Here is a 25,921-nt window from a genome sequence, read left to right as displayed (position 1 = left end):
GAAAAGTAACATGTATTCATCTTTCTTCCGTGTAGTGTAATGTTGCAGTAAGAAGAGCCTGACCACAACACTACTAAAAGAAAAAGTAGCATAGATCTACTTTGTTGCGGACGGCGCTCTTGCTGTGGCGGTAACGAGCCTCCATGGCCTTGACAATGGAGCATTGTCACATGCCTTTCTTTGACATTCTTATTGGGTCGCGGGGACCACAGCCTCCACAGTTCGCCAAGTTATCGCGAAACAAAGTATAGGTTGTGCATGCCCCCAATACAAAAAACTGTAATCCAATTCTCACAAAAAAAAAAATTTTCTCTTTAGTTACAGTTTTGGAGTCGTGCAAACTGGAAACGTGATACCCCGAAATAATATTGTTGCTAGAGTTTGACATATTAGAGCTTTGGAATTTTAGAGGTGCCTTTTCACCTCTTTTACACCAAGGTACATTTCCTCGCAAGTCTTGCAAAGTATTTCAAACCGAAGACAAAGCGGAAATCAGTGGGGGCATAGACAGTGAGGGGGTTGCAGTTTACAATGCTTCGGCATCACCTTCCCCCCCCTCCCCCCCCCAAAAAAAAGGAAAAATAAATTATTAGTTACATTACTAGACAAGTGCAATATGCCACTTTATCTGTACACACTCAAACAAGTAACATCACTAAAGTCCATGCACCGTAAACTAAAACAGCACGCTTCCCATCATTTACGACGACCCACATAATGTACTGCTGACAATTTTGAATGCAAAAAGTGCCACAGGTGAACTTTTATTGTGATCCAAATGAAATGTAACCGAGAAACAATGTCGGAGGAAGTCCGAACAGGAAACGAAAAGATGTTTCATGGCAGCAGTGCCTCGACGCCACCCCATACCAATTCTGCCAAACGTCTCGAGTTTTCATCGCAACCACAACGGTACCAGCAACTTCAGTCTGCTCTTCTCTTCCTTGTCCTCTTCCTCCTCCCAGCCTCCTCCACCTCCTCCTGCACCCTCACAAACACTGCTAAGAAGAAACCCCTCGTAAATGTCGTCTCCGGCGACATCCGAACGCAACACTCCCCGAATTCGTACCGGTCCAAGCCGCGGTTCTCGAACTCTGGCAAGACCTTCTCGAGTTGGAACCTTCCCCGCGTGAACCGCAATGCCTCCCCGACGACTTCTTCGTTCTCCTCGGCGTGTACGGAGCAGGTCGAGTATGCAATGCGGCGGACCTTGGGGAACTTGGTGGCATGCTTCAGAAGCATGGCCTGGATGGCCCTCAACTTGCGCAGCCGGTCCAAGTTCTGCGCAGCGTCCCTGGGGTTGGGTTCGAGACGGTTGGTCATGCCGCTGCCCGTGCAGGAAGGGTCCACAAGGATGAACTCGGCGTCGCAGTACGGGCTCTGCTCGGGGTCCACAGTGAGGAAGTCGGCCGTGCGCACCTTGCAGATGCTCGAGACGCCCGCGCGCTGCACGAGGTCGCGCAGCGACAGGGTGCGCTCTTGGTCGTGGTCCATGGCGAGGATTTTGCTGTGGGATGGAGGGGGAAAGATGGCCCTTAAAGGATAACAACACCAGTTTTCAAACAGCACTGTGTCTCTCGCCAGTGACGAGTGACGTGCAACTTAATTTCAAGTCACCAAGCAACAGATCGATGTAACTGGCCAGTTTGGCTACGCCACCTCTACCGCATTGCATTGAGGGAATTAGAGCAAACTCTAATTCCCCATTCGGGGGATTAGAGTTTTCGATAATTCAATTCCTTTCAACTCCTAGGAATGGGGACACTGGGCCCATTCCCACTCCTGGAATGGATGAATCGTTCCATTCCATTCCTCTAATTCCTAAACATAAAAATTGGCACTTGACAGCTGCACTGCGTTGCAGGGTTGGGCAGAAATAGTCAAAAATGTATTTGAAAATACAAATACTGGGATAGATGAAAATAGTAGCTAAAATACTGATACTGAAATATATGCGTAAAAATGTATCGCGATACATATCGGAAACGCGTTTTAAAAAGAGTCATAAAGTCTTTGGAAAATCAAATACAGGCGCAGACGCATTCGGATTTGTGTTGAACTTCACTGGTGAAAGGCGCCACCGCCGCCCCTCTTCCCTCCCCTCTTTGTTCTTTGCTTTGACGCTTGTTTTTTTGTATTGCATTTTTTTTGCGTATAAATCTGTTATGGCTCCATGCGGGTTTGCAGTTTCCCGCTCATTTTATTTCTGAACAGCTAACTCGCTGATTAACTTGGTACAGCTAAACAAAAAAAATATTAAAGGAATAAAAAAAAATATAAAGACCCGGCCCCCCCATTCCATTCCCATTCCATTCCGGGCAAAAGGCATCTAATTCCATTCCCATTCCATTCCCCTCAACGCTGCCGCCATTCCATTCCCCCATTCCATTCCGGGGTCGCGAAAATGTGGAATGATTCCGGAATCATTCCAACTCCGGAGTGGCAACTCCACAACGCTGGTACAGAGTACCAAGCTAGACCTTGTTTAACATCAGAATTGTGGTTAGACAAGGGCGAGCATTTGCCAGGGATGGACTTCTGCCTGCTGCGTGCACTCTGCTCAACACCCCAAATTGGACGGAAACCAGGGATATACATGCTTCAAGAAATGTTTGCGAGTGCTTGGTGTCAAACAGCAATTTGTTTTACAGATGGCGTCCTCATAAAATGAACTCCAGTGAGTAACTCGATTGTCCCAAAGAAGGAAACAGTACACTTTTCAGGCAGGGTGTCAGGGAGCAAGAGTTAATGCTAGCTCCCACACTGCCAGACGTGTGGTAAAAGCACACCCGTCAAGAATGACAAAAAACACCCTGCCCAAACACTGGGTGTTGTCGTGGCAATAAACAAAAAGGGTATACTACGGATGCACTACACCTTCTCTATTGTGACTAGTCCCCACGCTTTCTGGCAGGAATAAATGGGAGAGTGTGCAACAGAACATGCTCAGAGTATTTTCAAGCACTTTGAGCTACTATGTTGTTAGAACATATATGGTAAACAATACACTCCGTGCGACGCGACTGGCGCGCCGCCGCGCGGCCGTTACCGAAGGTAGGCAGTGAGATCCCCAGAGAAAATGAAACCGAAACCACGCCACGTACGTTGGTACACATTGAAGTCGGAGCGGTGCGGTTGCGCTGGGTTCACAGCATGAAGTGCTGCCGGTGCTGCGTCGTATCTCGTGGGAATATAGTTTCACAGTTTTTCACCTCGCCGATGTTTTGTGGGACAGCAACAACGATGGACCCGTGCCGTACGACTCAAGAAATTTGGTCTCCCGATCATGTCTGCCACTGTGTTGGCACGGCTGACATTATCTACACTGCCGCTTTGCGCTCTGCATTTGTTTTCGTACCAGTAACGCCTACATGTGTTAGCGCCGATGGGACAAGCTGAAATGCCATCCTCACTCGCGGGTATGCAGTGCCAATTTCGTTAGATGAATGCCCTCCAAAGAAGTTTCGTCCCCATCGTATGTGTCGATGATATTTCCGGACAAGTATGGCACGCAATCTGTACTTCACGAAGAAAGATTCGAATGGTAAAAAAAAGGTGACAAATATGAATCTAAGGAAAACTACAATGAAACTCGGAATCACTGGAGAATCGACGTTTGAGTACGGAAGTTTATGTGGTGTGCTTTCTTTTTTTGATTAGCCTTCTTTTGGATGTGGAAACGCTGACACCGTGTTTTGTAGACAACGATTTTTTTTCCGGCTTTAGAGCCACCTATCACAAAGTTGTTCGAACTGGAAGTACCGTCCACTGGTCCCTTCATACCTGTAAAGTGTGCACCTCCCACGATGAGTGGTATTATATTGACAGCCTTTGGCAGTCAAAACTGGTTCCCATTTAGTTACGCCGCCCAAACCAAATTTCCACTTGGTTTCGCTATGCCACCTCTTTTTGGTAAAATAAGTGTTGTGTCAAGTTACGGTCATGTCAAAGTACCTATGTGCCGAAAATCAGCACCTCGCGCAACAGGTTATTACACAACAGCTGAACGCAAAAGCCTTGGACGGCCAAACCATGTGTTGGCCAACAACTTTGTTTTCTCGGCTTAAGAAGCACCTTTCGTAAAGTTGTTCCAATTGGAAGTACAGTCCACTAGTCCCTTCCTACCTGTAAAATCTCCACCTCCCACGACGAGTGGAATTCTCTTGACAGCCCTTTCATGGTCAAAACAGGTTACCATTGAGTTCCGTTGCCCAAACCAAATTTCCACCTAATTTTGCTATGCCACCTCTTTTAGGTATAATAAGTGCTGTATCATGTTACTGTCAAGTCCAAGCATCTGTGTGCCCAAATCTGCACTTCGCACAGCCCGGTTATAACACAACATTTTGGGTCCAATATTGCTTTATTTCTTTATTCGTTATAGGAACATAACTTTCACACCTGCTGCCTTAATGAAACTTGGCACACTTCGTGCACAAACTTAGTGAACATCTCACTCGCCTCCCAATAGCATCGTTCCAGCAGTCCCGTTTACAGCGACGAGCGAAACAAATTTATCACTCAGAGCATTTATGGTGGCAGCCGTCTTGCTTTTCGGAAAATTGCTCCAACCCCTTTTCGGCCGCAACTAGAGAAATTACCCCTAATAACGAATCAAACTCAATATATCTAATAACGAATCAAACTCGATATATAAGAAGTGGAGAACAGCTAGATGCCCTTCTTAGGTCTGCCCCAGCACTCATGCAACGTCACCCTCAACGTATTGGCTCAAAAAGCAAAAGTTCCGTCCGCGCGCGCTTCCGCCGCCACAGCTTGGCATGCGAAAAGGCGTTGCAGGCTGCTGAACGCGCCTCACTGTCGAACGCCAGCTCCTGTGCTACCGACGCTACGCGCGTTTTTCAAAGCGCCCCCTATAGTTCCCCCGCACGGAGCGTATACCCTTCTTCAAAGGGTTGCATTTTCACTTGACTTTAAGTGCATTTCTTGTTTGCGATACGTACTGGTTCCACCAGGCTGGCAAAAATAAAAAATAAAAATTGCTGTAGTAACCACTAAATGGCGCTCTACCAGACCAAATAAAGCCTAGAAAGGTTTCATCAACTCCACAAGTCTTGACTTTTATCTGTGGACGTGCAAATATTGCTCCAAATATAATAGGGCCACATCATCTCTAGCTTCGACGCTGTAAAAAGAACCAGTACACCGAGGCTCTTCTTTATGCCGTGAAAGCTATGAGTGATGCAGCGATATTCAATTCAATCCACTATTCGCTCACCCTTATTTTTATGGAAATGGAATGCATAAGCTTTCATCACGCTAGCAAGTATGTACCGATTTTAATGGAGCGTATATTAAATAATGATGTTAATTTATAATCAAGATAAGAAATAATATGTATCAAATATAACTGAATGTACCAAGCTCGCAAACAATAGAGTGCCTGGCATAAAAGAACTGTGAAGAGAAATTTTTTCATTCCAATTGTGCAAAAAGCAAATGACAGAGTAACAACTGTTATCGCCTTGCTTTCAAGTCTGACAGTGCACCTTTTTGATTTCCTTCCTAGTACAAAGTAACTAGCTTCAGAGTGATAACCCTCTCAAGACTGGGCTGGGCCAAATACTATACGCCGAAAGGAGATGCAACAAGTGAACACTTACCCGGTGTTCTCCATCAGAGCGGCAATATATGTTGTCTTCATTCCTGGTGCTGCGCAAGCATCGATAACAACAGAGCCTGGTGTTGGGGCAAGGGCAACCACAGCCATGCCGGAGGCCTAGAAGCAATAAATCAGAAGCAAAAATACTTTCGATCCCCAGCACCTCCTGGTCTCTTAGGAAGCATACTAGCACCATAAATCATTCCCTATAATTGTATTCACTGCAGACTGCAGTTGTGGTACTTCCCAGCTACTCACTACTATCTGTGAAAGAAAGACTAGAGAAAAACCTTGCAACTTTCCGACATAAAAGATAAGATGCTTTCTTTTGAGGTTTCACATCGACCACACACGCTCCGAAGCTGTCTTTGTCCAAAGAGTGACATGGATCGTTCAATCTATTTACTACCAATATAGTCTTCTGAAGGAAAATGCTGCAGTACTGTTCGACGCTTCAGAGAAGATTGAATAAGGTTACCAGAGTATGGCATAAATTTAAAGGAGCTGTGCAACGATATTAAATTGGAATGTTTTTCTCTCTAGACGAGCTTACCGGCACACCTGGGACTCAAGGATACTCACACGCAACGCCATTGGCCAAGAAACTCCTTTGTTGCGGTGTAATTTCAAGGACAAAAGCGATCATTTTCATTCAATCTCTCCTTTGCAAAATTTGATGACGTAACTCGGGGATCGCAGTACACCCAAGTGACGATATCTGAATGCGGTTCATAGATTGGACCCGAGCATTACGTGGGCACTCGACTTGGGCTCGTGACAATTGCTAGCTTGAGGAGCATTCGGGTTGTGACCCGTGTCCAATCGCTGCAACGACGACAACAGCCGAGCCATAACAATGTCTGGAACTCAGCGCGTGTCCTGCGCTTTGCCAACCCCAGCGCGTGGCTATGATCCACACTGGCGGCATATAATCGGCTCCAGATCACGTGGCCGCCTGTTCTGGCTGCGAGTTGAGGGGGTGAACGCTGCTCGTTTTTCTTCAATTTTTTTCTGGGACTTCTATTGCGTGGGGTGAAAAACGAACGCGTGTTTCATAGGTCATTAACGTTAGGGATCCGTTTTAAGCGGTATTTGTGCACAGTACAAAAATTGTTGCACAGCTCCTTTAAATAAACACTCGAGTGTATGTGCCGTCTACTCTAGGCAGACGTTGGAAGATTGAATCACCATGACAGATGCCTGTTTCCCGGTCAACTGTACTATTTACATTAAATATTTGTTTCTTTTTAAAGAGATGCATCGATTCACCAGCGTGAAAATTCAACAAAACAAGGAATTTCATATGGATACTTACATAATACTGGTACTGTGGTGTGTAAAATCGCAGGTTCTATGCTTTTTGTTTTTCGCACAATTTTTAGCTTTTGCAATATAAATATTTTGCATCGAGAGAAGTTAGTGCTGTATTGGAAATTTCCGTGCTATTGCTAGCTTGTATGAGTAAAAAGTTGAGCTGCAGCCAACGTTTCCCTTTACTGTGCCATGGTGTGGGCGAGTTTTTCAGAGTCGGAACAATTCAAATTATGTTGTGGTGAGGAAAGAGTGCCCGTTCTATTACGATCCACAAACTGTTTGTTGGCAGGATAACTGAGACAAGTGAAACAAACTGTCTTAATATCTGCCGCAAGTGGAATAAACGAGTGTAACCGAGCAACGCAGCAGCGTGTGTTTCTCGATGCTATTCTCGAGAGTGTGGGTTCACCCACTTCAATCTTCTCAGGGAGGGCCGCGGATGCCAAGAGGCCAATTTATTCCTGGCTACATCACCTTTTATTTGAGTGTATTAGGCTCTGTAATTCCAACAAAAGACCCGCACCACAACACAGACAGCATCGACCGCAGCAACACCGTTTTTCTGATGAGGGCTAGCGACTCTCGTGAGACTTTCTGATAACCCTCGGCCCCAACCTGACGCATATCGAGACTGGGCACTTCATTGCTTAACCTTCCCATTATTTAGGCAATGCTATATTGCAATATTGTTTTGGTCATTCAATCAGTCTCGTGCTGGAGAAAGTAAAGAAAAAAAAAAGGCTCGAGGTACGCCTAAGCACTTCTCACGAGTTGTGAATGCGAAAGCATGCACGTCATTCCTCCGCTTCCTTATTTCGTCTGCAGCGTACTTGTGTCGACGGTGAAGCGCGCATGCTATAGTCAAATACAACATAAGAAAGACAGGGCAAGGAAGAAAAGGGCGCGCACATAGGAAAGCTAAAGTGGAGAGGGGTGACCTCCTTTCAACAATGGCTTTTCTTTCTTATAGCTCTCCTCGGTGCGCTGACCTTGGTCGTAGAGCGGTGGAGCCGCTCCCTCGTGGACACGCAGCACCATGGGGTGGTGGTCGTTGAAACTGATGCGCAGCGGCCAATGGAAGCCTCGTCGACGCGCGCCAGCCAATGGGACCGAAGCCAAAATCCATCAGCTTCACTCCGCTCTTTTGGGATCGGGGAAGCTAGGTGCCGTTTGGCTAGGCTTTTTGCACGGTTTCACAGCTGGGAGCTGGCTTCACTTGGAGAAAAGATTTAAGGTGCCGTTTGCCGCGGTTTGAAAGCTGATGACATCAGCTCGCTCCATGGGATAGTTAATGCTTTTGCATTAAAGGTAAAAAATGCCCACTTTATTACTTCCAACATTCTTATTTCTTTTAGGATACAGACTTGCATGGTATGCCACTTCAGCATGCTTCCGACTGTCGCCGAGGGCAATTATGCTGTTAAAATATTAACTTAAAATTTTTTCGCTTTAAAAGGCTTCCTGTGTTTATACAAGGTTAGATTAAAAAGTTTCCAAAATAGCCGCTAGTTGTTTTTTTTAAAGTATTTTTATGCTGCTGTGTTGGAACCTTTTTCATGAGATGACCACAAATGTCAGATTGATATCTCAAAAAAGTCTCACTTTGACAAGCATTCTAGTCGAGCAACCATGAACATTTTCAATGATGGATAAAAACGAAATATGAGCGGTCATCAAATTTTTTTATTGGAAGGGAAAAACAGACGGAAATCAATTTTATGTTGAATGCTGTTCTTGGGGACTCATCGCCTTTGATTTCCTCTGCGTGTTTTTCGGTTTCCGAATTCTCATGCGTGGTCGTACAGGCACAAGTGATGAACCATGTTCAGGACGTGGTTCATGACTGCCGCATAAAAGTGCACGAAACTGAGGATGCAGCGGCCATCTCTTCTGAACGAGTTGTTTGTATCTTACACAATAAATTGGGATTAAAGAAACTCTCTGCAAGATGGGTGCCGCATTTGCTCAATCCGCAGCAAAAACGCATTTGAGCCCGAATGTCTGTCGACAGGTTGCACGCGTTTCAAGCAAGTTCAACGGATTTCAAGTGACGATTTGTAGATATGGACAAGACCTGGGTCCACCATTACACTCCAGAAATAGAAATGACAACTGGAGCAATGGACTGGGGCCTGTGAATTGGCTCCGAAGGAGACAGAGGCCATTCGGTCAGCCGGCAAGGTGATGGCACCAGTTTGTCGGGATGCCAAAGGAATTTTGCTTATTAATTATCTTAAAAAGAGAAAAAAAAAAATTTTTACTAGCCAATACTACATAACACTTCTGGACAAGCTGAAATGAGAAATTCAACACATGGGAATGGTCGAGAAACAGGTGTTGTTTTGCCACAACAATGCGCCCGCCCATTCAAGCGCAGTCGCTCAGCAAAGAGAGACAGAACTGAAGTTCAAAACCCTTTCACATCCATAGTCACCTGACTTGGCTCCCGCTGACTTCTACCTATACCCGAAGCTCAAAACCTTCCTGGCTGGAAAGAGATTTCTGTCAAACGAAGAGGTGATGGAGGCTGTGAACAGTTATTTTGGGGATCTCGAAAAAAGTCACGTCCGGGAGGAAAACGAAAAGCTGGAGAAATGCTGGACCAAGTATGTTGAGCTTCGGGGAGATCATGTCAAAAAATAAAACATCACTTGACTTAGATTTATAATGCTTACTTTTTCATTCCAGAAACTTTTCAATCTACCCTCACATTTATGTAGGCGTTGCAACGTGAAGTTTGAAATGGAACGGCAATATCCCATTTATACCATTTATGGCATAGTAAAAAAATTTATAGTTCTAACGTCTTTCATGTAACATGACTGGAGAAAAATCAACCAACGGATTTATCAATTGACGAGCCTATTAAAGGGTGGCGATCAATTGGGTTAATTTATTAGTCAGCCCTCAGCTCCAATCAGCATTCAATGTTTTATAAAAGCTATTGATTGTGCAAGCTAACAAAAATATTTATGAGGTGAATAATGCCAAGTACTGGCATTGAAACGAAGCAATGCAATGAAGCCTATCTTTTTAAGTTTCTCTGGGTGGTCACAAATGACTCAGTGGTAGAAAACAAACATCTTTTGGACTCATTTGTCCCAACAAGCAAGGTATTGTTTGTTTTGTTTTATGATCCAGAGATGACTCTACCACAATTTCAGTTACAAATGCACAAATGAATGTGGATGCAACATAAATGTAGCAATTAATACATGGCTTGCACTGATGTCACAGTGCATACTTTTGGCCATCATGGAAAGAGGGAAAGAGGGAAGCTGCTTTTGTGGGAATTCTGAGTGACAGGTTAGTTTTCTATAATCTTCGGGGGGGCAGAATAGCAACAACTGGGCAAATCTAAAAGAAGGAAGCTCCTTCTCTGGTGGCCGTCCGAGAACTCTGGATGACGTCACGTACGAGTCATGTCTACATTTACGTACAGCAACAACAATGTCTCTCTCTCGAGCCAACAGAACTTTGATCGAGAAATGGCCCTTTGTTCCTGGGTTTGACGAAAGTGTCGAACGGTGGCTGGAGCTCGAAAGCTCTTCTACTCTTCAAATATGGCAAGACCATTGGGGAGAAAGCAGGCAAGCAGACAGCACAGCTTGGGCACTTGCCTTATCTTGCAAAAGCAGGTGGAGGTCTGCAACAAGCTGACTGTGACTCAGCTTAGCATCTTTGCTGAACACCAGCCAGTCCTTCCTATGGAGGTCCTTCATAAATTCGTGGGGCTCCAGGCAGGCCACACGCTCCACAAACCTAAAAAGAAATACCGCCAAAAATGTTTCTCGCAAAGAAAGCCCAAGGGATAAACACCAGCAAGAATATTGTTCGATTCTTTGCCCCTACATTTGCAACATCATAGTACTACAATTTTCATTTGCTTCTAAAATAGACAGATTAAAACTTGAGATGCCACAAGTTAGTTTTAGACCAGAATGAGATGAAGTTTGGGAAGAGGGGTATTACAATTCAAGCTGGTGAATGTACTAGGCCTGCCCCAGTAAAAGAGGATGATTTTAAACTGGGAATTCATGTTATTGAAATTGAAGTTGCAGAGCGCCTACACCGAAATAAGCCTTTGTTAGATTGCGAGCACATCAGACTGGATTTGATCCTGCCAGCTTTAAACCCGTAGGCTGGCACTTGGCCTTAGAGTACATCTGAATAGACTGCACCAACTTTTTCAAACACCAATTTACCCAGCAAGCTGACAGGAGAAGTTGCCAAGCACACATACTCGAGTGCCACATTAGAAGAATGCTGTTTTCCAGGAGCATCATTGCAATAGACGATATGCGAAACTGCTTGGTTGTCCGGCAGCACTGTGCACGCAGCCATCTTGGTAGCATCAAGTATCTTGAGTTTCGGTTTCTCAGTATTTCCAAGGCATGAATGCTCTGCCACTAAGTGTGATTCGGAAACTTTATTGTTTTCTGTCTTCCGACCACCCGACGTGGACAAAGGACAAGGCCGTCATGCCTTTCATCTTTGAGGACACTTTTAATTATTTTTTCGATGTGAATACGCATGAAGTTGTACTGTTTAGCAGTAGAGTGCTCCACACCAATACATGCAACCTAAGGTTAGTTTCTTTTTAGTTATTACTGGCAAAAGTGTTTTTTGGTGAAAAGCTGTGTTTTTCTAAAAGAAACTATGTCCTGAGCAATATCGTTCAGGTGTTGCAAAGAGCTTAAATTGGTTTCAGATAGCATTGACCTCAACCACAGTTGACGAATGTTGTGCTAGTGATGAAGATTTGTTCACCCCCTGGCAGAATAACTGCTTTGACTTTCTCAAAACTACCCCCCGAGCTTTTTCGCACTAAACGATTTTTACCTCGACTGCAACAAAAAAAAAAAGAAAAGGACAGGAGTTTGTGAAATGAAGTTGACACCGCCCGTGTTGCTCCACTCAACGTCCGCAACGCAAGTTTTCGCCGCCGCCGACATAGAAGTTTTAGCCACTGCGATAAACCTAAGTCGAATGCCACATTCGATGTAATTGAACGTGGCGTTCAACAAAAAAAGACAGCAAAATCCCGTCTTTGTGAGTTTTGAGCAAACAGCCACGTCGTCTGTGCCTGCTATGTTTTCTATTCTACGTGACTGTGCTTTAAAGGGATACTACAACGAAATTTCGACGCCTATTTCTTGGTCTATTCGTGTTCAAGGGAGCATTATCACATCAGACACAGCAATATCTTGTTGAAAAGACACAAAAAGGGATTTTAAGTGAATTAAACAATTAGCAAAGAACACCAGGTGGATGTCGCTAACGCCTCGTTTGTAATGCCCGTCTAGGAACCACGACAGGTAGTGACGATAACTGTCTCGCCTCCGGCCACCATGAGAAAAGAGGGGAAGGAGGAACTCGCCTCTCCCCGAGACACTCTTATTGTGCGTCGCAGAAGTCGCTATTATCCCTCTACATGATTATAGAAGATTAACCAGTAATTTAAAATTCGTACAAAGGCAGCTTTGGGCTTACTCGCGGTAACCCAATCGCTGGTGTGCTTCGGCTGCTTTCAGCGGATGCTACGAGCCTTCGGGGCCTATTCAAGGCCGTGTAAATGTCACGTGACCTTGGAGAGGGGGCACAGCGACGCGCGGAAAGCATATCACTGGATACGTCCACAGAGCGAGATTGGCTGGGATAGCTCGCAGCGTCCGCTGCGTCCGGACGTAAGGTCCCGAGACAAACTATGTCACGATTGCGGCGGATGTGACGTGCTCTCTGTTGGCTGTTCTCCGAGTGTTTGCCAGAGTGGGCCGTTTATAATGAAAACTACAGCCATCAGGCTCGAAATAGAAACGTGCGAATGTCATTTACAGATATTGTGGATCATATTCAGCCTATATGTGAACACGACGGATATATTTCAAATTTTGTTGAAGTATTCCTTTAGATATTCAAGAATACTTTATCAAAAAACTCTCCCAATTAGTTTTAGAGGTGTTTTACAAACCTCGTTTACCGACGCCAAATCAAGTGTATAGGAACCGCTGCAAAGCAATGAGGTTGTTTTCTGGCTTTCCAAAGTAGATCTATATTTTTTTAATATATATCACATTAAAATGAGGGCTTTCTGGTGCTTTCAGCTTTTGTTGCCCACTGTTAACCATACGCATCTGCAATTATGGTTGGTGGCGTAGATTATTAGAACTGTCATCCTTTTGCCTCGCTTAACAGCCTCGGTGTCGTCCGCATACATTGAGCTGCTTGCGCATCAAGAAAAACGCAAACCAACACTTCAAAAACGTGCAAAAAAAAAAAAATTAGAATCAAATTTGGTACAATTTTGTGAAAAGATTATGGACCCAGTTCAATAGTTCTAAAAAATGGCTTCACGCCATGTGATAACGTCCGCATGTTTTTTCGCGTTGTCACCAATTGTTTTTGTCAAAGGCTGCGTCTCAAGTAACAAATAAAAATAAGAAAATATTGTGAACACTTCACATTTGGGTTCCTGTCATGCACAAATCGAAGGTTTATCACTGCATCGGCAGTGGAATGCAGCAACGCGTTGGGATCGCATCTCTCGCACAAGGCGCGGTCACTTGTTTACGTGGGATCTTTGCCGGTCGGGACACTGGTTTTGTTTTCTCGCAGCTACCAAGATGGCGGACGTAGTTCTCTGCACACTACTAGATGGCGCTCTACATTTCGCATATGGTTTATTACTGTTGTTGATGATGCAGTTAATAGGTGGTTGCCAAAGGGACCCGCATATTCTTTTATTGCGATTAGGGCGTTGTGTTTTCAGTACAAACTGATAAACACCGAAAATTAGACTGAGGCTGTTTTCTGTGAATCGGCAAAAACTGAGAAACCCAAAATACAAACTCTCTTTGGAGGAAAAAAAAATAAATATGCCGGCTTCAGTTTTTCAATCTTTTATTTTTTTTTCCTCTTTGATTTGGAACACAGTTGTACTGAACCATCCTTGGGGCTCCTTTCTTTTGAAACCAGATTCCTTGCCTGTTCCTTTCTCTTATCTTCACCAGCATTACTGGAAAAAATTGATCTATAACTTATAAATTATCATATTTTCTCCAGTAATTATACAGTCGCTTTACAGCCCAAGCCTCATGAAGAGATTTCTCTCCGGCCTTCAAATTAGATGCCCAAAAACACCGATTCAAAGAGAAAGAAATTAACACGGATAAATAACCCCAGATTCTCAAGAAAAATAAATACCAAAAAAACCGGAACCCTATGTTCTACGTAATGGGCTCTGCGAGCACCCAATCTTCTTCAATCATCCCCGCCCATAAGGGAAGAGCTTTTCCGGTTTAAGCACCATTTTAGCAAATTTGAGCCACCCATGAATGCGCTAGGGTGCCTTCATGTGCGCTCTGCTTAGGGTGGAGACATCTGGCCATTTTGTTCAGACTTTTACATTTATTTTTTGTTCAGAAGCGCGTGAAAGAGCGCGTTTCTGCACGCGTCTGTGGCGCTCACTGTGCTATGGCGACATTTTGTTTTTGCCGATTTCTTTGTATTTTCCCTGTGAGCGTATGCTGTCGGCATCGGGTACTACAAAGGGTGGCATCACTCTAAACAGAAGGTCATTGAGGCACCCTGGAATGCACAACTATGAGCCATGAATGTCTCAGTATGTTCATTATTGTATATTAAGTCTGTAGCCTCCTGCACTGTTTTACTGTGTCAACGTCCAGACCAGGTTGGGTTCCTCAGCTGCCATATGCGACAGATAGAGGGTTTTTGAGACAGCACAGTCTGAGAGCCCCTGCTCTATCAAATCAACCACCATGGAACAGTATGAAACAGCTCGAGAGCAAGAGCCGAATAAAAATAACTGTTTGAAGAAATTTTGATGCAGTCTGAAATGTAAAAAGGTGTTTTTAGGTGCTGAAATCAAAATATTACAATCTTGGTACAGGGTAATTCCCCCCCCCCCCCCCCCTTCAAATGAAAAAAAAAAAAATTGACAGGTTTTTTTTTATTTTTTTATTGCAAATATAAACTGCATCGCCGAACGCTCATTCTACACCCAAATGTAGCGTTAGAAGTCACAACCAGATGCCAAAGTTTCATCACTAACAATTATCTTAATAAAAAGTAGTGATTTTCTTAAAAATTTTCAATGGGAAAATGGCAGCCGAACGAGCTCTCAAATACATGGAGCTACCAAAAAAGGGCAAAAAAGGGCCCCCATTTTCCAACTGAAAATTTTGAAAAATCGCTTAAATTTTGACCAAGATAATGGTTAGTGATGAAGCTTTGGCATCTTGTTTGGCAATGCAGTTTACTTTTGCAGTTAAAAAATACCTTTTTTTTTTTGGGGGGGGGGGGGGGGGTTTGAAGTGCTAGCTGCAATCTAAAAAAACTGGGCGTCATTTCGTTTTCATCTTTGTCCTTGGATGAAAAAGGCTTGATTTATTATTGCAAAGGAAACTGGAATATTCCTTAGAAAGAAATGGGAGAGGTCCAATTTTGACAATATACTTGCAGGATTCAAATTTGCATGCTTGGATATGATTGCAGCAAGTCGGAATAATTGTTAATGTGAAACACCGAGCAGGCACCCATGTCCCATTAAGTGCCCACTAGCTACTTTTGGAATGTTTCAAAACTAAGCAAAGGACATAAAAGCACCCAGCCCAAACTTCTGAGCCAACCCGGCTAACTGAGATGCTCCATCCCAATCAATCACTTCTTCAAGCACTCCGATGCAAAGCAGTGAAGCCCACCCCGTCATGTGGCCCTTCTGCATTTTCACTCTCGAACCTGACAAGCGCCCATCCCCCAGTGTCAAGATTATAATCTTGGATGGCTGCTTGCTCGGTATTTTACACATTAACTAGTTTACACAATGTGCAGACGTTTTTTCAGTGAGCTCAAAATGCCTTTCTTTTTCCTTTTAAATTGAGTTTTAAAAAAAATGTTAGTTTTTTTTTTATACCTACATTTTGTTTTATTTCCATACCCCTATATATATGGATGTCCTCTATTGAGGCAGCTTTGAGGCATTTGCAGATGCAAGAAAACAAAACAAAGCACTCACTCCTGGAAGCCGCGAGATTTCTTGTAGCTCTTGCGATGGAACCCCAAAGACTCTAGCTGCTCAATCACATCCTTGGTGTTGGTTAGGACTGTGTTGACTCTGGCGTAGCGTGGGGGATGCACCACTAGAAGCATGACAACCGTAAAGTGGGGAACATATGCAAGAAAAGTTTACCTAACAACAGAGCTGTGGAAGGACAATGAGGTGCCAAAAGATTTCATAAGGCCAAAATTTATGCAATGCATAATGTTTATTCACTTTCTGGATTAATACAGTTGAGCGGCCATTTTTAAGTCAAACAAGAAGTTGACTGACAAGTGGTCTGATCAGCCGTGCGTTTGTCAAGCTCCTGTCGAGCATATAAAGAATCAAAAGACACCCGGTCATCTCGGGGGTAACGTGGGACTCTGAACTCCAACACCAAGTACCAGCAGCAAGAAAGAGAAAATGCACCAGCAGAAAACTACAACTACAATGAATCGAAAGGTTTGTCCCCACGCAACAGAAAAGTACTACCGCCCTAAACAGAAAGACCAAAGTTTAAGCACCCTCAAAATCAACCCAGCTGCAGTCCCTAGAAACCGGAAATTACTGTAAAGAATTCATTTATCGAGCGACCTCCCATAACACTTATTACCACATCAATTCCATCCTTTCCCAGTGCAACAGCTTGATGGCAGAGCAAAGTGCCCAAATAGGCCGAGGAATGTTTCTTCCACCAGTCCAGTCATGAAGACGGCCAGTCCCGGAAATGACTAGTGTTCGGACGTGCTCAATCCTCCTTCTGTGCCACGGTGACGGCACTGCCGACAAAGTCCTCGTGGTATGCCTCATACACAAAGAGGGCCAGAATGACGTGAACACACAGCACGCTGATGATGGTTGCTCCAATGGAACTGCCCGTGACAGACATGTCGAACCAATGGCCCATTGTCCACTGGGCCACAAAGAAGGCCGAGATGGGCACAGTCACCATCAGCACCGTGTAGAAGAGAAGAGTCTTCAGGGGACTGCCCCTAGACAAGCGGTTAAGCATGGCGGCCCTCAGACCTGCACCAAGACAGAGAAGAGAGGACAGCGAATGAATAAAACTTTTACCGACACTTTCTTCTGAACCCTAAGAGGACAGCATGCACCTGACTCAAGCCTGAGCTTGCTTCTACCATAGAAGAATGAGCGCCTGGAAGGGTGTCAGGTTTGTGGGGCTTTGTGTAGAGGTCCTATCGATTCTGCTGAAATGTGTTTGTGTGGTTTTACTTTATGCCTTTCTCATCTGACAACTTCAAGCATGGTTATAGCTATAGTGGTATTGGCTAGCGACTGCGCGCTCAATCTGTTCGCACAACAAATAACAGTGAATGAGATGATGCAGGTTAAACCTACATTATAGAATATCTTCAACTTGAGGACTTCTTCACCCAATGGTCTGAAGTCATCCTAGGTTCGGCAGAATAATGGGAAGGAAACCTGTTCCTTGCAAACAACTTGTTGACAAAACAAAGAGCAGAAGACAACCAGGGAATATGCCATCACTCTTACTGGAAAGACACTAAAGAAGGATGTACAAGGAACGAAAGACCAGGCCACAATGAAGGCAATGCAAACACATAAGAATAAGAAGTCCACTAGCGAGAAAACCTTTAGACAACGGTGAGAAGCAAAAGGAGAGCTCTCAGATACCAGTCAATCAGCAAACCAACGACAAACTTGTCAAAGACCCTCACAAGTGAAACTGCAACCCAACCTACAACTAGCTTAACCAAGCTTAGAGGGGCACCGATGCCATCTCCCAAGGTTCCAAAAACAAAAGCTAGATTTCGAAATTCCACACCACCTAAAAAGGCAAGTCTAAATGCAGACTTAACACCTCTCAGATATGGCCTATGCTACGGCACCTCATTATCCTTCCATTCTCAGACCAAGAAGAAAAAGGTATTCTCGCTGCAATACCTGCTTGATCATCCACTGCCGCTTCCTTCCCCTGTGCCTTCTCCACTTTCCTGAGAGCTTTCTCAATAGCTTCCCTGGAGGCTAGCACCTGATTTATCCTGCTGTTACCGGCAGGAAGTGTCTTCTTGTTGCTAAAGAGCAGCTCATAGAGAAGGACCAGTGCCAACTCATGATTGAAGCCTGGGTTGACTTCGAGCAGCCGGCTTTCTTTCAGAACGGCTTCTAGCGTGGATCTCTGCCTCACAATTCCTGTGAGGATAGCAGCCAGGCATTCTGTCCTCTAGGGTGCAACAAAAAAGCATGGGGAGATGTTAATGTAGATTCTAGGGGGCACTCAAATGCTGCCCTTGTACCAAGTCAATACAAACAAATACAAAAGAAAAAAAAAAACATTTGCATCAGTTCCGAGTGAGGCCATCACAGATAGAGGGGTCTACTTTGTAAACATTTCTGCAATGGTATAGCTAAGCAGGCGGTGCTTTGGCTATGGTGTAGAAATGTTGAAGTTTAAAGCTCGAAGTGTATTGCCATTCGCCTTTATTATTTACAGTCAATAGACCTTTTCCAAAATGATGTGTCACCTGGTGGCTGAAATGGCAGTTTAACTCTTGCCATACTAATGGCGGCAATGAACCTGCAGCCTGTAGTATTTTATCGGGCACTGTCACTTTCGCAAGTCAACAGCAAACGAGAATGTGCTCCTTCACTGTACAATTCTTTATCGATCATCTCTTTCAGTGTCCATGACCACAAAGATGCAACCAGTCACAACGAAGCGCCAACCCATATGCCTTCATAAAGTTCTATGCATCAAGGGGCTTTCAGGACGATTCTGTGCTACCAACAGATTGATTGGGCAAGATTTATAAAAATGAACGCCTACGCAGTGGATGCTTACATTCTAAGCAATGGAGGACAGATAGGATACTTCGGCTAAAGACTGGGGAATTATTTTAACATGCAACTGAAACATCAGATACACTTCTACATTGTAGAAGGCTTTTGTCGGCATTTCGATTGACAATGCCCTGATGGCTAGAGCATGCAGCAACTCCCATCAAATACACCATTTCAAACATGCAAGAAGCTGCAATAATCAAAACGATGGCAAAATGGTGGCATGCCTGCATCAATGCCTCTGTTCCAATCATCACTTCGTACTGACAAACACTAAAATTCTTAATAAAAAAAAGGGCCTGCGTAATAAAATGAGATCAAAAATTTTCATTTGTTAAAGCAGCAAAAGAAAATTAGACAAAACAAACCAGGTATTAAAAAAGAAAGTAATTTTATGAATCGAACGCCACTATTTAATGTGACTTCACAAAAACTTCATATAGGAAAGACTTAGGCAGTACAACAATGCCTTCCAGGCATTGTTGTACTGCCTAATTTCACTCGCAAACTTCGTCATGAATGCATGAAGTCAACCGCCAAACACAGGCTACATCAAACTCTGCTAACTAGCACAACCACGAGACAAGGCGTTCCTTCTTTTCTTCTTCGTTCAGTTTATTCCGTCAGTCCCCCTTTTTTATTCCTTATTGGCTACGCAGAGCTGACCCCGCCTCGAAGGCAAACACCAGTCACAGGAAACTCAACGGATCCCAACCAACACGCCCAAAGTAAGCAAGCAAGCGTGGTGGAGCAGCACCCGTGCTAGGAATAGGATATGTTTGTTCTGGAAAACATTAGAAGCACACGTGCGGGGCAAACACGGACCACGCAGAGCGCGTACGAAAAAGAGAGACCCGTTTTTGTTATTTAAAACGAGTTAAAAAAAAAATACCGACCATGGCCCCACAACGTTCTTCCAGGAAAATCACGTGCACTAATAGCAATGGCATAGCCATCCACGGGCGTTTGCACGAGTCCAGACAGCAAGGAAAGGAAACGCTTGCCCAACAGTATCGGCGAGCGCAGTGGTGACGCCGAGGTAACCATGACATGGTTCGTGCATCGGCGTGACGTTCACCTCGGAAAGAAACGTAATGCTAAAAAACGAAGTGCTTACTCTGTGCTTGGCGGCAGACAGGTGATTGTAAAGTGAGCCCTTTTGCTCGCTAAGGGACGTCAGAATACCAGTTGCTACTTTGTAGAGTCTCGGGAGCTTCACCAACCCTTTCCACGTTCTCTGAGGTGTCGATGAAATGTTGTCCCCCATTACAATTTACATGACAAGATAAGGTCAATACGATAGTAAGCAGCTATCAAAATAGGAGCAAACGCTAATTTAGGCTTACGTCGTATTACATCAAATCATTGCAAAGTGCTAGAAAGCGCTGTAAGACTGTTATATAAGCAAACTAAAAATAAACTAAACGTAATGTAAAAGCATAAAATGTTTGATATTATATATAAATAATTTACATAAAACATTGTTTAAAAGTAAATTATATTATAATAAGCCAACTTAATTTATATGCTTTTTTTATTACCACACTAGTTGCGTGGCGCAAGCCGCCGCCCAATTTTCAAGGTTCAAATTTACTGTAGAATTTTTTTATGTTTATGCATTCATATTTTTCTCTCAACAATCTCTAAAGGGTGCTTGGAGGCTACGCGACTGACGTCATGCCCTCTCCTACACTTCTACTTGCTTCTACCTCCTGTCAATCTCTCACTTCTCTCGCTTCTCTTCAATGCCCTTCACCTTTCCATCATCATCATTGATCATGGCTGTCAGATGTGGACTTCCGTAGATTCGTCGGGTGTTCTTGGGTGTTCTCTCATGTTTTAACGGTGTTTGTCAACACACGCTGCTCTAGACCCGTGCATCGCATTTATGCTCTCTCGCGAATGTTCTCGGCAGCCGGTGATACCTCCGATAAAGCATCCGTTCTCGCCGATGAGATGCCATCGCCGGCAATCGACTTCGCACGCGATCGTTTCCCCTTCTGCATAGTATGGACTCCGATTCCCTGTATGACGTACGTCTTAATTAATTAACTATTTATCGATCGTCGCTCTCATTGCAGCCGCCTTAAATGGGCCCGTCTGTTTTGTTTTCCAGCTGGTTTTTTCCCTTCCTCGGACATATGGGAATCTGCACGTCAAGTGGAATCATCCGAGATTTCGCTGGTCCTTACTACGTCTCTGTGAGTACGGTTTGGTATGCGGGCCGTCTCGACGTGTAGGCGATTTACAAGAAACCCTTGACTGACTTTTCTTTACTATCTTTTTTTTCTGTTTCAGGAAGACCACATGGCATTCGGCAGACCCACAAGGCCAGTCCTCCTTTCGTACCTCTAGACAAGTTTAGTACATTGAGTGATCACCATCGGATTGCTAAGATTCTCCGGGAGTAGTCTTCAAAGTACGCGAATAATTTGTTTTAAATATAAGTAGTCAGCGGTTCATAAACGCGTGGCATTGGAAGACATTGCGTCCGTTCATACATGCCGATGACTCATGCAGGTACTGGCCTCTGAACCCCTCCAAGGCAAGGGACGGTGTCCAAGGCTGGGATCGGGCCGTCGCGCAGGCATCGGACGAGTACAAGGGGCGCATGGTGCGTTGTGTCCTTCCCCTCTTTCGCTCTCTTTTGTGTGGCGGAGGTCCAAGCTTCAATGGGAATGTAACCTTTCGCTTACATGAGTTGTTTCTGCAACATCACTGTTGCTTCTATACTGTCGAGCATGTCATTTCTTTAACAGGTGATAAGGTTCACAGCACCCGTTGTCAACAGAAGTGTGGCAGCTTTTGTTGTCTCAAATAAAAACTCGTCAACCATCAGTAGGTGGCGATTCGGAAGGACATCTTCGGGTTGCACAGTTTTCAGCTAGATTACTGTGAAACTTGGAGCTCCCGACCGCCGAGACAAAACAGTTGCAGCGAAGGCAGGGCAGACGAAAGAGAGACCCTGTTGATATCGCAAACCTTGCTTTTGCAGCACTTGAAATGTGCAAGCTGAACTCAGCGAGGTAATCTCGGAAGGGCTCGAAAGTTGCGAGATAGTGATCACCGGGCTGTGGGAAGTGACCAGGTGCATCCGTCACTCTTAATTGTCCAGTGCAAAGGCTGCTACCGCACAGGGCGGGCATATGGAGGTGACCTCGAGTCTGTTCCTAGAAAAATTGGGATATATTGTCAGACGTGGCACTCGGCACAAATATTACCCTTAGTGACAGTGTTATTCCTAGAGCTATCTTTGACTTTGATATAAGAGCTAACACTGTATGACATACACACCAACAGTGTGAGGCAGATCTTGAGTAGCAGTCTCAAGAAATCAGTGCAGTTGTAAAAAAGAATGTGAGCCTGTCCATCATGTTAGTGTGAACATGCAGACAAATATATCTGTTGGGAGGAAAGTTTATGACCATGTTTCTAAATGTAGCTAGTGAGAGGTGATGGTCCCTTTTAGGTATTGGAACAGCTCGCCTTCATGTATCATCTATCTTTGGCCTATTCCGCCAAGGTGTCATTGAGCTTGTATGTGAAATTACACCATCATTTCACAGTAAGTCTCTATTCACCATGCAAAGGCACAACAGCACGAATGTGGTTGCACAGTTCTCTAGAGTGGTAAGTGCGGTTTCAAACCTATCAATTCCTTTACACTATGGTACATGCGTTCCTGGAAGCTTGAACTGAATATACAAGTCGCTTGCTATTGCTCTGAAGGCTTACCTAAACATCTTTGAGAGTTGGGCAAAGCATATTTCAATTGGCTTCTTGAAAACTGCAAAAAGGTCACAATGATACCAAAGGAGAAAAGGCATATGTAACAGAGATGCGTCATTGTTCAGTGTACGACAAGAAACAAACGGTTACAATTACAATTTCATGTTAACGTGTTTGTCTCCCATGCAGCACAACTTATTTTGTGACAACTGCCACTCTCACGTGGCAAAGGCACTAAACAACATGAACTACGGTGGGAGGTCTAACTGGAACATGGTCAAGGTGGCTTTCCTCATGCTTATACGTGGAAAGTTTGTCAGGTGAGGATACACTGCTAACTTGCAGAGCATGTAAATGTATCATGTATTCCACACATTTCTTTGGCAACAACACTGTGCAGTGAAACTTCGGTGGTCATGGTGTGCTGTTGGGTTTTGGGCCGTTTAGAATCTCCATGTTGTAGAAGATAAAATGAGGCAAGCGGGCACTGTAGAGTAATTAAAGGGAGTGTTGGCCAACATTTGTCGAATGACTTGGTGAGATAAACCAAATCTGTGTCTGAAATATCAATCCTGCAACTGGCTTCCCCCTCCCCCACAAAAGAAAATTGCAAACGGTGATTTAATTGAGGTTGTTAAAGGGCAACTCCGCTCATTTCCGAAGATTTCGGGATAATAAGTGATTTCACATTAAAACGCCCTAGTAAAACATACATTGTTGCTTCGAGAAAAATAGAATACCGTAATATCCCGAGTCATCGCCCATCCCCGAACCATCGCCCACCCCATTTTTTGGGCCAATATCGATTTCCGAAAAAAACACCGAGTCATCGCCCACCCCTTCAAATACCCCAGCGCGGACTCAGCGATCCGCGAACACCCATCCTACCCGAATGACGCGGCCGCGGACCTTACAGTTGGAGGACGTCCGTGACAAAGTAAAACGAAGGAGGGAAAGACACTGCTTTTTGTTTACGCATTTCCTCCGTGAGCGACCCCAAAGTGGTCGTGTATCGTGCGAAAAGAAAACGATGGAGATAACAAAATAAGAGTTTGTTAACGTAACCGCGGAGTGTTAGGTCAATGTCTGTCTCCGCCGAAGTAAGGTCACCGCGAACCCGCTCCTCCTTCCCGCCCGTCGCGACCGCGGTTGTGCAATATTTTAGGCAAAGCCAACGCGTAAATAAAGCTTTGCTGGAACGCCCTACACAGACGTTTGCAGAGCGTCCCAACCGTGCATTCATAGCCCGCCGTGCACGGACGCACGTATGTACGCACCAAACAAGAAAGTTGCGCAAGAGCTTGCAATTGACAAGGCGCCCGACTTGGCCCGACGCCAAAGTATTTGCCAACGCGACCGCCGGCTTTCCCGCTTTCCCAGCATTGCTTTTGATCGCTTCTTTGGTCCGCTCGCTCGCTCGCTCGCTCGTTGCGCCTGGTCGGTTTTTCTATTTTCTTGTAGACTTTTCTTTCTTTTTTTTTTTTTTTTTACTAACTAGGAGTACATAGTGGTGACATTCTTTCACGGAGCAAACGTTCGCGCTATATGCAGATCGGCGGTGCTTCTAGCGCGTATGCAAGCAGCGGACTTCGCTATAATAAAATATTCTTTCGTGAGCATTTTTTTCTATAAAACAACGAAACTAAATCGAGTTTTGAGTTTGATGTATCTCTTGTGCATCAGCGCTAGATACGCAGAGAAAAATAGGCGGTTTTTTCCGCTTTTTTTCAAGTGTTTGTGATCACCCACCGAGACATGGCCCACCCCACTTTTTTAATGAATTTCAGGCGGTAGGAGGGTGGGCGATGACTCGGGATATTACGGTATATATTTTTGGATCTAATTTTAAACACGAGCAGAAACCGAAATTTCGGCTTCATCTGGCAACATTGGCCGTGGGCCGCCAAGAACATGGCGCAATAACGGGCAGGATTGGGGCAGGTGTGTGTCAGGCCCAAGTGTCGTCTGCACTGCACTCTTCACAATGTTTTGGTGTCTACGACATTCGACGACGTCTGCACAGCTGTGGAATTAGTCTGCACACATAGTGTCTGTAGTGTGGATGAAACTCCAAGAGACAATAATCACAAACGGCGAGATGACGATGGGGGTTGTGATGCGGGAGACGGTGGGGCGGCCAGATGGCTCGCAAGAAGTGTGCTGTGCAGGCACGTTACGCCAGTCATGTGGACACCGCTGAGCACCAAGAGGAAACGTTGCTGACGTCACCCATTACGCTTGCCTTGAGAAGTAAAAAACAGCAAAAGGGGGCAATGGTGATGACGTTTAGCTCAATGTTGGCTATGCCCACACTGTAGCCTTGACTGCATTGTTGGTTGCGCCTCAATTCGCCTGCTTGAGTCAGCCGATTTCGGCAACTTGGCGAGTTGCAAAGTTTGCCGGACCGTTAAAGAAACATTTAGACTGAACTACTATGTCATAATATTTGACGTGTGGTCTTCCAAGGTGACACTGAAGAGGACTGCATTGTTTTTTTCAAAAGGAAAAATGAAGTGGAGTTGCCCTTTAAGTAGGGTATAAATACGGGAGAGCATTCTGCTATTAAAGCAAAACTTCATGTAGGATTACGTAATTTCTGTGCAGCCATTTAATAAAAATAAAATAGAATTGTGTTAAAACTCAGTTTTGGGTTGAGATACATGCCACCTCATTGCCTGTAAATTCTGTAAATTGCCACAGCTGTGAATTCACAGAAACAGGCCTTCTTCACAAACAAGCGCTGGCGGTGTGCGAGAAAATAGTGTTCAAAATAGTTTGAAGATATAACGACCGACAACCTGCCATAATTTATTAGAAGTTGCAAGCCAGCCTAGTGGCGTAGCCAGGAATCGTTTTGGGGGGGGGGGGGGGGGGGGGGGAGAGGAAGGGGAATTGGAATTTTTATGATGGGAGAGGCGATAGCCCTCTCCCACACTTATGCCATTCTTAAAACTTAAACCAGAATTTTTTTTTTTTTTTAGATTGCTACGTGCTTGTTTAAAGGGATACTACAACGAAATTTCGGCGCTCATTGTTTGGTCTATATGTGTTCAAATAGGCACCATCAAATCGAACATACCAATATCTTGTTAAAAAAGTCACAAAAAGGAATTTTAAAACGAATTAAACGATTAGCAAAGAGCACCTGGTGCATGTCGCTAACGACTCGCTTGTAATGCCCGTCTAGCAACCTTGGCAGCTAGTGACGGAGGTTGTCTCGCCTCCAGCCACGACGAGAAAAGAGGAGCAGGAGGAACTCCCTTCTTCCCGAGAATGCCTTTTGTGTGTCACAGAAGTCGCTATTGTCCCCCTACAAGATTATAGAAGATTAACCCGTCACTCAAAATTCGTACAAAAGCAGCCGCTTCGGTGGC

The 25,921-nt window shown here is 44.6% G+C and overlaps 3 protein-coding genes across 3 annotated transcripts; 2 read left to right on the top strand and 1 right to left on the bottom strand.

The window, feature by feature from the left end:
• Nucleotides 1-732: 732 nt before the first annotated feature.
• On the bottom strand, nucleotides 733-20,198 carry LOC8052222 (28S rRNA (cytosine-C(5))-methyltransferase). Its single transcript, XM_029989595.4, has 6 exons — nucleotides 19,936-20,198; nucleotides 17,922-18,201; nucleotides 15,972-16,095; nucleotides 10,558-10,699; nucleotides 5,625-5,740; nucleotides 733-1,507 (listed from the first exon to the last, which is right to left on the bottom strand). Exons 1-6 carry the CDS (start codon nucleotides 20,083-20,085, stop codon nucleotides 925-927), a joined length of 1,395 nt encoding a protein of 464 aa, XP_029845455.2. The 5' UTR covers nucleotides 20,086-20,198; the 3' UTR covers nucleotides 733-924.
• Nucleotides 16,723-19,870, top strand: LOC120844012 (the record flags this gene model as incomplete). Its single annotated transcript, XM_040215566.1, is given in 2 exon segments — nucleotides 16,723-17,018; nucleotides 19,712-19,870. Coding segments are annotated over 2 exon segments (435 nt in total).
• A 287-nt stretch (nucleotides 20,199-20,485) lies between the features above and the next one.
• LOC8052221 (transmembrane protein 222) lies at nucleotides 20,486-22,871 on the top strand. The gene is made up of 5 exons (XM_040215567.3): nucleotides 20,486-20,851; nucleotides 20,935-21,019; nucleotides 21,117-21,148; nucleotides 21,339-21,432; nucleotides 22,737-22,871. The coding sequence occupies exons 1-5, from the start codon at nucleotides 20,721-20,723 to the stop codon at nucleotides 22,869-22,871; spliced, it is 477 nt and encodes a 158-aa protein (XP_040071501.2). The 5' UTR covers nucleotides 20,486-20,720.
• The last annotated feature ends 3,050 nt before the right edge of the window (nucleotides 22,872-25,921 follow it).

The sequence above is a fragment of the Ixodes scapularis genome, unplaced genomic scaffold, assembly GCF_016920785.2.
Source record: "Ixodes scapularis isolate PalLabHiFi unplaced genomic scaffold, ASM1692078v2 PGA_scaffold1__304_contigs__length_218370807, whole genome shotgun sequence".
NCBI lineage: Eukaryota > Metazoa > Arthropoda > Arachnida > Ixodida > Ixodidae > Ixodes > Ixodes scapularis.
The sequence above is the reverse complement of the archived record's forward strand: the minus strand, read 5'-3'. Positions and strand labels throughout refer to the sequence as shown.

What these genes read in the sequence shown, in the direction of transcription:
- LOC8052222 (XM_029989595.4), bottom strand. Translation starts at nt 20,085, where the DNA reads ATGGGGGACAACATTTCATCGACACCTCAGAGAACGTGGAAAGGGTTG. An exon ending in TGTCTGCCGCCAAGCACAGA is followed by an intron (nt 18,202 to 19,935) that starts GTAAGCACTTCG and finishes GTTGCACCCTAG; the next exon opens with AGGACAGAATGCCTGGCTGC. An exon ending in ACCTGCTTTTGCAAGATAAG is followed by an intron (nt 5,741 to 10,557) that starts GCAAGTGCCCAA and finishes TATTGCTTCTAG; the next exon opens with GCCTCCGGCATGGCTGTGGT.
- LOC8052221 (XM_040215567.3), top strand. Translation starts at nt 20,721, where the DNA reads ATGTTCTCGGCAGCCGGTGATACCTCCGATAAAGCATCCGTTCTCGCC. An exon ending in ACTCCGATTCCCTGTATGAC is followed by an intron (nt 20,852 to 20,934) that starts GTACGTCTTAAT and finishes TTTGTTTTCCAG; the next exon opens with CTGGTTTTTTCCCTTCCTCG. An exon ending in ACGAGTACAAGGGGCGCATG is followed by an intron (nt 21,433 to 22,736) that starts GTGCGTTGTGTC and finishes TCTCCCATGCAG; the next exon opens with CACAACTTATTTTGTGACAA.